The sequence below is a fragment of the Coregonus clupeaformis genome, chromosome 16, assembly GCF_020615455.1.
Source record: "Coregonus clupeaformis isolate EN_2021a chromosome 16, ASM2061545v1, whole genome shotgun sequence".
Taxonomy (NCBI): domain Eukaryota; kingdom Metazoa; phylum Chordata; class Actinopteri; order Salmoniformes; family Salmonidae; genus Coregonus; species Coregonus clupeaformis.
In genome coordinates, this window is record NC_059207.1 from 36,131,020 (window position 1) to 36,143,302 (window position 12,283).

General features: G+C 44.4%; 1 protein-coding gene across 4 annotated transcripts in view; it reads right to left on the minus strand.

Annotated features, from left to right (window-relative positions):
- Positions 1-12,283, minus strand: part of LOC121584810 (calcineurin-binding protein cabin-1-like) — a 70,598-nt gene that overhangs the window by 39,485 nt on the left and 18,830 nt on the right. For all 4 annotated transcript variants that reach the window (XM_045225702.1, XM_045225704.1, XM_045225703.1 and 1 more), the window contains exons 29-30: positions 11,810-12,261; positions 8,093-8,206 (exon numbers count right to left, since the gene is read on the minus strand). In XM_045225702.1, coding sequence (XP_045081637.1) covers positions 8,093-8,206; positions 11,810-12,261 — 566 coding nt within the window. The remainder of the gene's footprint in view (positions 1-8,092; positions 8,207-11,809; positions 12,262-12,283) is intronic.

The window sequence follows — 12,283 nt, forward strand, 5'->3', positions numbered from 1 at the left end:
CAGCTAATAATAGTCTAGCTAGTAGCTACTAGCTTCGTAATGTTTTGGTAGTGGCAAGCTGAATAATTATAGCTGGCTAATCAGCATGGATATCCGAAAATGGCTGGGAACTGCCAAGAGCAAAAAAACTGAGGACCACCATGTCGAGTGCGATGCCGAGCTCACCGAGCAAACTGCTGGTTGAGGAGCCTAGCAGCAAATGTAATACCCACCCATCCCCCACGCTGCCTGCTGACCAACAAGATGGAGAAGAGCCAGGGCCTAGCACCAATATTACGAGGGTGACATCACAACAATCACCTTCACCTCCGTTACCCCAGCCACTAGCACCTGACGACCTGTTGGATCCAACCAAAACTGAACCAGTGGAAGCAGAGTTGATTGATTATTGCAAAGTGAAATCGCAACCACAGCCAGCAACAACAAATGGACCCCACTCAGTGTCCTTCAAAGATATGGTGGGCCTTTGTCAGCAATGCTGACTGTGCTGTTGGCACAGAAACATGGATTTGAATTAACATTTGGGACATCTACAGCAATGTGCAAAGATTCCTTCTCCACTCTGAAGAACGTATTCAGTGAACACAGACACAGCATGTCACATCAATAAAATGCCCAGCTTGTCCAGCTGGCATTTTGAGAGGGACCTGACAAGAACATTTCGCCAGGAATGAGAATGGAATCAGAAAATTCTCATGAGGTTCAACACAGCTTGGAGGAGGCTGCAACTCGTCTAAATGATAAGCTACAACCTTTATGGCCCTGGCTGCCGTGCCAGAATGATTCATTCATTGGTTTTCCCCCTAATTGCTATTGATAGATATACAGCTTTGCGTTATTTGACGGGAATAGGGACAATGACCAATGGTTGTGCTCTGAGGTGATGCTGAAATTGTCAGTGCATCTAACTTTATCCTGACTGGCGGTAGCCTTCTGTCCATGGCCCTAAGTCAATGGTTACGGTGTGTGCTTTTTTTAAATGAGCGCATCTTGGGATACCAGTCTTCGTGGGGCTTCTCTTCGACATCACGTGCTTTCTTGTGTGCAAAATGACAGTTGTGTATATGGCTGTATTTTAGATAGGCCTACACGTTTGTACATTTTGGATGTAGGACCAATACCATGTGTAACTTACTAAAACAATTAGGCAAACTTTCACTCTGTTATCATTAATTTGCCTTACAGTCAGTGTGATAGTATTTACATTACTTTTACAGTAGCCTATGAAAACGACACAGCCTACTTTTTTGTCCCTTCCTGCTCTCTTCCTATAGCGTGTGTGTTGCTCTTGGAATGGGCATTTACTCTAATTCGCGGAAGATTCAAATTAGCTACTGCCATTTCACATCAGCTCTGACTATAAAATATGCACTTACAGTGAGGGAAAAAAGTATTTGATCCCCTGCTGATTTTGTACGTTTGCCAACTGACAAAGAAATGATCAGTCTATAATTTTAATGGTAGGTTTATTTGAACAGTGAGAGACAGAATAACAACAAAAAGATCCAGAAAAACACATGTCAAAAATGTTATAAATTGATTTGCATTTTAATGAGGGAAATAAGTATTTGACCCCTCTGTAAAACATGACTTAGTACTTGGTGGCAAAACCCTTGTTGGCAATCACAGAGGTCAGATGTTTCTTGTAGTTGGCCACCAGGTTTGCACACATCTCAGGAGGGATTTTGTCCCACTCCTCTTTGCAGATCTTCTCCAAGTCATTAAGGTTGACGTTTGGCAACTCGAACCTTCAGCTCCCTCCACAGATTTTCTATGGGATTAAGGTCTGGAGACTGGCTAGGCCACTCCAGGACCTTAATGTGCTTCTTCTTGAGCCACTCCTTTGTTGCCTTGGCCATGTGTTTTGGGTCATTGTCATGATGGAATCCCCATACACGACCCATTTTCAATGCCCTGGCTGAGGGAAGGAGGTTCTCACCCATGATTTGACGGTACATGGCCCTGTCCATCGTCCCTTTGATGCGGTGAAGTTGTCCTGTCCCCTTAGCAGAAAAACACCCCCAAAGCATAATGTTTCCACCTCCATGTTTGACGGTGGGGATGGTCTTCTTGGGGTCATAGGCAGCATTCCTCCACCTCCAAACACGGCGAGTTGAGTTGATGCCAAAGAGCTCGATTTTGGTCTCATCTGACCACAACACTTTCACCCAGTTCTCCTCTGAATCATTCAGATGTTCATTGGCAAACTTCAGACGGGCATGTATATGTGCATTCTTGAGCAGGGGGACCTTGCAGGCGCTGCAGGATTTCAGTCCTACACGGCGTAGTGTGTTACCAATTGTTTTCTTGGTGACTATGGTCAAAGCTGCCTTGAGATCATTGACAAGATCTTCCCGTGTAGTTCTGGGCTGATTCCTCACCGTTCTCATGATCATTGCAACTCCACGAGGTGAGATCTTGCATGGAGCCCCAGGCCAAGGGAGATTGACAGTTCTTTTGTGTTTCTTCCATTTGCGAATCATCGCACCAACTGTTGTCACCTTCTCACCAAGCTGCTTGGCGATGGTCTTGTAGCCCATTCCAGCCTTGTGTAGGTCTACAATCTTGTCCCTGGCATCCTTGGAGAGCTCTTTGGTCTTGGCCATGGTGGAGAGTTTGGAATCTGATTGATTGATTGCTTCTTTGGACAGGTGTCTTTTATACAGGTAACAAGCTGAGATTAGGAGCACTCCCTTTAAGAATGTGCTCCTAATCTCAGCTCGTTACCTGTATAAAAGACACCTGGGAGCCAGAAATCTTTCTGATTGAGAGGGGGTCAAATACGTATTTCCCTTATTAAAATGCAAATCAATTTATAACATTTTTGACATGTGTTTTTCTGGATTTTGTTGTTGTTATTCTGTCTCTCACTGTTCAAATAAACCTACCATTAAAATTATAGACTGATCATTTCTTTGTCAGTGGGCAAACGTACAAAATCAGCAGGGGATCAAATACTTTTTTCCCTCACTGTAGTTTGATTTAGTTTATATTTCTGAAACTCTCCCACACAGAAAATATTGTGCACCTGGAGAAGTGGCAGCTTGGTTCCGCTCATTGCGTAGTGTCACAAATTTGACAGAAATGTAGCCTACAGTTCTAATTATTGAGGTTTAAGCTATAAAGGCTGTAAGAATCTTTCATAGCCTAGTGGTGCTCATCATGCCGAGCTGTTCTGTGGGTGTTGTTAGGTGCAAATTATGTGTAGGCCTATTGCAGCTATGGCTGCATTTCAGATACACGTCGTAGTGGGGCGTATATCTTTGTGTTATATAAAGTGACGATTGTTGATGTGTACGGCTACATTTAAGAAACATTTTTGCACAATTGAACAGTAGTAGGACCAATCTACCTTGTTTTATTAGGGCTCTAAATTAATACTAGTTTTGCCCCCCCATGGATTTAAAATGCCCCCTCAGGCATGTCATCCTGGAGCCAGGCCTGCACAGCACTGCCTGAGGGAGCAGGCCAGAGGACTTAGGCCTTTATTACCGCAATCATCAACATTATGACAAGCATTACAGCAACTGTAGCCTAAATATATAGGTTATATATATATCTAATCCATTTCAAATGCACAATATTATTGTCCATCTACAGCTGTGTTTCCATTGGGGATTCCCTGTCATGGTTGATTTATTTCAGGGATGGGCAACTCCAGTCCTTGGGGGCCTGATTGGTGTCACACTTTTGCCCCAGCTAAAACATCTGACTCCAATAACCAACTAATCATGATCTTCAGTTTAGAAGGCAATTTGTTTAAATCTGCTGTGTTTTCTAGGGATGGGGAAAAAGTGTGACACCACTCTGGCCGCCGAGGACTTGAGTTACCCATCCCTGATTTATTTGTAGCCTAATATCCTGTTTGATTAATGTACAAAGACAAGACAAGGAAATTACGGAGTGAAAAATCACAAAAATCTAATACTAGATAAAAAAATATGATTGATTCAAACTCTCAACCAGAAACAAATTCTAGTCCTTGTAGTTCTTCCATCTTTCTCCTCTTCTATGGTGAGATCCCTAATATGAGATCCCTGCCATAACAGTACCAGTCGGTCACAAATAAACCTGTTAAATTTACTACATTATACAGTGCCTTGCAAAATAATTAATCCCCCTGGGCGTTTTTCCTATTTTGTTGGATTACAACCTGTAATTTAAATGGATTTTTATTTGGATTTCATGTAATGGACATACATACACAAAATAGTCCAAATTGGTTAAGTGAAATGAAAAAAATAACTTGCTTCAAAACATTCTACAAAATAAATAACGGAAAAGTGGTGCGTGCATATGTATTCACCCCCTTTGCTATGAAGCCCCTAAATAAGATCTGGTGCAACCAATTACCTTCAGAAGTCACATAATTAGTTAAATAAAGTCCACCTGTGTGCAATCTAAGTGTCACATGATCTGTCACATGATCTCAGTATATATACACCTGTTCTGAAAGGCCCCAGAGTCTGCAACACGACTAAGCAAGGGGCACCACCAAGCAAACGGCACCATGAAGACCAAGGAGCTCTCCAAACAGGTCAGGGACAAAGTTGTGGAGAAGTACAGATCAGGGTTGGGTTATAAAAAAATAATCAGAAGCTTTGAACATCCCACGGAGCACCATTAAATCAATTATTAAAAAATGGAAAGAATATGGCACCCCAACAAACCTGCCAAGAGATGGCCGCCCACCAAAACTCACGGACCAGGCAAGGAGGGCATTAATCAGAGGCAACAAAGAGACCAAAGATAACCCTGAAGGAGCTGCAAAGCTCCACAGCGGAGATTGGAGTATCTGTCCATAGGACCACTTTAAGCCATACACGCCACAGAGCTGGGCTTTACGGAAGAGTGGCCAGAAAAAAGCCATTGCTTAAAGAAAAAAAATAAGCAAACACGTTTGGTGTTTGCCAAAAGGCATGTGGGAGACTCCCCAAACATATGGAAGAAGGTACTCTGGTCAGATGAAACTAAAATTGAGCTTTTTGCCCATCAAGGAAAAAGCTATGTCTGGCGCAAACCCAACACCTCTCATCACCCCGAGAACACCATCCCCACAGTGAAGCATGGTGGTGGAAGCATCATGCTGTGGGGATGTTTTTCATCGGCAGGGACTGGGAAACTGGTTAGAATTGAAGGAATGATGGATGGCGCTAAATACGGAGAAATTCTTGACCGAAACCTGTTTCAGTCTTCCAGAGATTTGAGACTGGGACGGAGGTTCACCTTCCAGCAGGACAATGACCCTAAGCATACTGCTAAAGCAACACTTGAGTGGTTTAAGGGGAAACATTTAAATGTCTTGGAATGGCTTAGTCAAAGCCCAGACCTCAATCCAATTGAGAATCTGTGGTATGACTTAAAGATTGCTGTACACCAGCGGAACTCATCCAACTTGAAGGAGCTGGAGCAGTTTTGCCTTGAAGAATGGGCAAAAATCCCAGCGGCTAGATGTGCCAAGCTTATAGAGACATACCCCAAGAGACTTGCAGCTGTAATTGCTGCAAAAGGTGGCTATACAAAGTATTGACTTTGGGGGAGGTGAATAGTTATGCACGCTCAAGTTCTTTTTTTTTTGCAAATAGGCATGATCTGTAAATCAAATGATACAAACCCCCAAAACATCCATTTTAATTCCAGGTTATAAGGCAACAAAATAGGGAAAATGCCAAGGGAGGTGAATACTTTCGCAAGCCACTGTACATATTCTTAAATGCACAACATTTACGATTGGTGCAACACAAGATTGAGATTACATGAGATCAGTTACAAGAAGTCTTACTACCAGTCAAACAGATGGTGCTGCATGCCAATGCCTGAAAAGGCAACACAGTCTGGAACATGTCAAAACAGAAGAATATGGGTTAGGCTACTCTTCATTGTGGCCCAGTTGATATAACACCAGCCAAACCCAGACGAAAACTAGGGCAGTCTGACCTACATTAGGCTACATTATAGGACTGAGTGCAGCGATTCTCAACTGGGGGGGGTTGTCGGAGGTTTCGAATGGGTCGAGGGTGTCTGAGAAATGTATGTTAAATCCACTACAAATCAGTGTAGATGAAGGGGAGGAGACAGGTTAAAGAAGGATTTTTAAGCCTTGAGACAATTGAAACATGGATTGTGTATGTGTGCCATTCAGAGGGTGAATGCGCAAGACAAAATACTTAAGTGCCTTTGAACGGGGTATGGTAGTAGGTGCCAGGCGCACTGGTTTGAGTGTGTCAAGAACTGCAACGCTGCAGGGTTTTTCACAGTCAACAGTTTCCCGTGTTTATCAACAACGGTCCACCACCCAAAGGACATCCAGCCAACTTGACACAACTGTGGAAAGCAAGAGTCAACATGGGTCAGCATCCCTGTGGAACGCTTTCGACACCTTGTAGAGCCTATGCCCGACTAATTGAGGCTGTTCTGAGGGCAAAAGGGGGTGCAACTCAATATTAGGAAGGTATTCTTACTGTTTTGTACACTCAGTGTAAATTGCTACATTGACTATCAATATAGCATAAAAAATTGCTTTCCAGATGGCTTTTTGGCGATGTGAATATTGGATCGCGACTGAGACAATCTGGTCCAATTTGGGTCCCGAGGCAAAACCAGTTGAGAACCAATGATCTAGAGAAACCTTATTTAGGTGGTGTGGCCTGGCCTACCCATTGAAGAACACTCCACTGATGTGGAGACACTCATGTCTAATCCATCCATACTGTACTATGCTATCATCTCCCATCCAGCCATTTGGTCATTATGTCACTAAGGAACACCAGCACAATCATTGTCCCCTCTGTCATACAAAAGGCACAACACATATCACCACCGACAACGACTGATATGTCTGTCTGTCAGGCTCAGGGATCAGTGATACTACAGGCCATGGCAGACAAGACAACAGCTGTTGAGTCACACCAATGCTGATTTTAATCTTTGACTTTTGATGAGTGCCTGGGAAAGTGAGCCCTATTTGACTGAGACCTGGAAAACCTGTTCCGAGTAGGCCTACTCCCTGTAAGAATCCTTATTTGGCTAGAACTAGTATTTCAGTTTGAAGTTTACTGTGCCCTTTCATAAAGAGTCTGCCTGTCAGTGCCTATAACAGTTGGTCTGCCAGGCAGGGCAGCAGGTTTAAATAGCTGAGAGTCCAGTTGAAGCCAGGGCCACGCTGCGTGCTCCCTCCACCAGCCTGAGCATGGCCTGAGCAGGACAACTACAGTCCCTATACCACCTAAATACAGTATGACCAAATCCTAACTTACCATATGCGCAAGTAACTCTTTAGGCTTTAGAGTAAACATTGCCTTCGTGTCAATGTGAATTTGTGTGAAAGTTCAAATTGGACATGCAGATCTCAAAATAGGATTAGGCTCAAAAATGTGTTCCTCTCCTATAACAAGGCTAAAACATGATGCAAACCTAACGACCACATGCCCCACATCAGAATAACACCGATACCTGCTTCCATGGGGATTTCATTCAAGTCAAAAGGAGGTAAATGACTGGCGTGTGGAAGAGACGACACACTCCACAGCCCTCCCTCCACACATGCTTCCATTCATGACAGTGTTACCTGGGATTCCACAATTAGGCTAAAAGCAACCATACAATAATATGCTAAGAACATATTGCATGGATCACTGGGACTAAAAAGAGTTGCAGCAAGGGGAAATATCTCTTGGAGGACTTACAACAGATGTGATGAGAAGGTGGACACACTGAGTATGTAATTCCCAAAAGTACCCTTTTAATTTTGAAGCTTTAAAACAACTGATGTTGGAATCTCTCAGTTCTCCCTCCATTGTTTTAGCTATTAAGGGTCTCTCCTGGTGCAGAATGTTATTGCTATAAGTCGAGGAGGAAGTCTATTGGAAGACACGCCAAATGAACTCTCAGCATTTCCTTCCAATCACTGACTTCTGATTAGATGTCAAATTGTGTGTAGATTCTGTAATTTACCATTGAGTTTGCAATATTCAAAAAAAGAACTGTTCACTTTCCAAACTGTAAAACAAACTGAGAACCAGGACTGGTGCATAGTAATGTTAGCCAGGTGAGTAACAGGACCTTGATGGCAGAGCTGGCTTGGTGAACTTACATTGAACAGGTTTGTCTTGTTCCTCTCACAGAAAAGTCCTTGTGCTGGCATGTGCTTCAGCTGTTGCCATGGGACACTGCTTCCTAGCAACACATCTCGTGCCCACCGCAGATTCTGGGAAAACATAAAACATAAATCAGAAGACTGGGGATATGAAAACGGTCCCTCAAGAGGCAAACCACATAAACCACAGACAAGACTAAAAAAGGTGAAGACTTTAGGCTACATCATACAACAAGTTTGTTTGAATCTCTCATTTTCATCTGCATCATCCACTACCTAACACTGTTCTGTTACCTTGTTCATCCACTACCTAACACTGTTCTGTTACCTTGTTCATCCACTACCTAACACTGTTCTGTTACCTTGTTCATCCACTACCTAACACTGTTCTGTTACCTTGTTCATCCACTACCTAACACTGTTCTGTTACTTGTTCATCCACTACCTAACACTGTTCTGTTACCTTGTTCATCCACTACCTAACACTGTTCTGTTACCTTGTTCATCCACTACCTAACACTGTTCTGTTACCTTGTTCATCCACTACCTAACACTGTTCTGTTACCTTGTTCCCTGTCATAGCAGCTCTGATGGACACTACTAACTGTAGTTTAACAGTACAAAGTGACTGTAGCTGAAGTCAAGTTATTGACATGGAAGTTTCAACTTGATATTCAAGTATATATAGTTAACCCGATAACAGCTTCTAATTTTTACATCAAGTGTGTAAAGTTGGTAATAATTTTACAAGCAGAACGGCACGGTCGAGATGAGAAGCTTAATTTCCAAAAGTTCCAGCGGTCAAAACCATTCGTTTTTGAGACAAGGGTGTCACCAAAGCTGTGTTGTATTCATTAGGTACAGCATGTCGTAGCTAATTTTCAAAAATGCATTATGATAAAATAAAATTATATTTGTTACATGCGCCGAATACCTTACCGTGAAATGCTTACTTATAAGCCCTTAACCAACAATGCAGTTTTAAGAAAATAGAGTTAAGAAAATATTTACTAAATAAACTAAAGTAAAAGATACCACAATAAAATAACAATAATGAGGCTATATACAGGGAGTACTGGTACAGAGTCAATGTGAGGGGGTACAGGTTAGTCGAGGTAATTTGCACATGTAGGTAGGGGTAAAGTGACTATGCATAGATAATAAACAGCGAGTAGCAGCAGTGTAAAAACAAGGCCTACCACCATTGTCGTCAGCAAACGTATTGATGGTGTTGGAGTCGTGCGCGGCCACGCAGTCGTGGGTGAACAGGGAGTACAGGAGGGGACTAAGCACGCACCCCTGAGGGGCCCCCTGTTGAGGATCAGTGTGGCAGATGTGTTGTTGCCTACCCTTACCACCTGGGGACGGCCCATCAGGAAGTCCAAGATCCAGTTGCAGAGGGAGGTGTTTAAGCCTAGGGTCCTTAGCTTAGTGATGAGCTTTGTGGGCACTATGGTGTTGAACGCTGAGCTGTAGTCAATTATCATCATTCTCACATAGGTGTTCCTTTTGTCTAGGTGGGAAAGGGCAGTGTGGAGTGCGATTGAGATTGCGTCATCTGTGGATCTGTTGGGGCGGTATGCGAATTGGCGTGGTTCTAGGGTTTCCGGGATGATGGTGTTGATATGAGCCATGACCAGCCTTTCAAAGCACTTCATGGCTACCGACGTGAGTGCTACGGGGCGGTAGTCATTTAGGCAGGTTACCTTCGCTTTCTTGGGCTCAGGGACTATGGTGGTCTGCTTGAAACATGTAGGTATTACAGACTGTCAGAGAGAGGATGAAAATGTCAGTGAAGACACTTGCCAGTTTGTCTGCACATGCTCTGAGTACATGTCCTGCTAATCCGTCTGGCCCCGCGGCCTTGTGAAGGTTGACCTGTTTAAAGGTCTTGCTCACATCGGCTACGGAGAGCGTGATCACACAGTCGTCCGGAACAGCTGGTGGTCTCATTCATACTTCAGTGCTGCTTGCCTCAAAGCGAGCATAAAAGGCATTTAGCCCATCTGGTAGGCTTGTGTCACTGGGCAGCTCGTGGCTGGGTTTCCCTGTAGTCCGTAATAGTTTGCAAGCCCTGCCACATCCGAAGGGCGTCAGAGCCGGTGTAGTAGGATTAAATCTTAGTGCTGTATTGACGCGTTGCCTGTTCGATGGTTCGTCTGTGGGCATAGCGGGATTTCTTATAAGATTAGTGTCCCGCTCCTTGAAGGCGGCAGCTCTAGCCTTTAGCTCGGTGCGGATGTTGCCTGTTATCCATGGCTTCTGGTTGGAATATGTACATACGGTCACTGTGGTGACGATGTCGTCGATGCACTTATTGATTAAGCCGGTGACTGAGGTGGTATACTCCTCAATGCCATTGGCTGAATCCCGGAACATATTCCAGTCTGTGCTAGCAAAACAGTCCTGTAATGTAGCATCCGCGTCATCTGACCACTTCCATATTGAGCGAGTCACTGGTACTTCCTGCTTTAGTTTTTGCTTGTAAGCAGGAATAAGGAGGATAGAAATATGGTCAGATTAGCCAAATGGAGGGTGAGCTTTGTACGCGTCTCTGTGTGTGGAGTGAAGGTGGTCTAGAGTTGTTTTCCCCTCTGGTTGCACATGTGAAATGCTGGTAGAAATGAGGTAAAACGGATTTAAGTTTGCCTGCATTAAAGTCCCCGGCCACTAGGAGCGCCACTTCTGGATGAGCATTTTCTTGTTTGCTTATGGCCTTATACAGCTCGTGGAGTGCGGTCTTAGTGCCAGCGTCAGTTTGTGGTGGTAAATAAGACGGCTACGAAAAATATAGATGAAAACTCTTGGTAGATAGTATGGTCTACAGCTTATCATGAGGTACTCTACCTCAGGCGAGCAATACCTCGAGACTACCTTAATATTAGACATTGCGCGCCAGCTGTTATTGACAAATAGACTCACACCCCCACCCCTAGCCTTACAGGACGTAGCTGTTCTGCCCTGCCGATGCACGGAAAACCCAGCCAACTGTATATTATCAATTTTTGTCAAATCTAAAACACTGGGGCAGTAAAATACAGCCAGTGAGGGGCCCAGGTCAGTCTACCTGACTGAATAAATCCTCTAACCTCAAGATGAACAGCATGGTCTGAGGAGAGCTACATAAGTCTCAAAAGGTTATTAAAGAAAACAGCATAGTGAACTGTTACCAATGGCCAGAACTCTGCCCTGGCAATTGGCTAACCCAACTTCATTGAATTGAGACCAGCAGTCCCCATAAAAGGGTCTGACTGGCAAAATGCTGACTGTAGGACGTCACGACATTACGCAGTCTCGCTGTGCCAAACCTGGCTGAGAGAGAACTGCGCTGCTGCCACCCACGCACACCTCTGCCCACAGAGCCTTGTGTACAAAGCACACTCTCCTGTTTCAGCACCTTCTGTACTGTCACATAAACCACACAGTCCCACAGGCAAACTGACACAATTGACAAGAGAAATGCAGAGTCCAAGCCAAACGAACTGCAGACATACAATTCTTCAAAAAACACCATCTATTTGAATACCAATATACCATACTTGAGGCAATGGTGTAAACCAGATTCATGGTTTGAGGGATTTAAATGTCAGATGTAATGCCACTGATGATAGGTTTACGGTCTGGTATATAAATTGTTTAATTTTCCTGTCTAAACATTCTGTGAATGAATGTTAGTGACCATGCATGATATGGAGGGAGGGTGGGCTAACTAACCTGTTGGGTCTTGCTGTTGGTGTAGAAGAAGGCCAGGCGGTAGAGGCTCTTGTAGTGCTGAGGGAAGCGGCTCAGGCAGAGGAAGAGAGCACGGACACACATCTCCACCAGCATGTGGCGCTGTTCATTCCGCTCTGCGGGAAGGGCCTTGGGCACCTCCACCACCTCTGGAGGGGGCTCGGGCCACCTCTGGTGACGGCTCTTCCCATCGCTGGCGGGAGTCTGCGGGGTAGCCTGGGGAGTGGGGGTTTGGGGGGTGGCCTGGGGAGTGGACGAGGCCTTTGGTGGGGTGGATGGAACAGGCAGTGGATGAGGGCAGGGATCTATGGTCGGCTTTAGGGCATCAGCCTCAGGTACGGTCACTGACATTGTGTCTTCTACTTCTTGGAGTTGTTCTTTGACCTCCAGCAAGATTACAGTCCCGCCCTCGTTGCTTCTTCCCCCTTGTGAGCCTTGAGGAATTGAGGGTTTGAA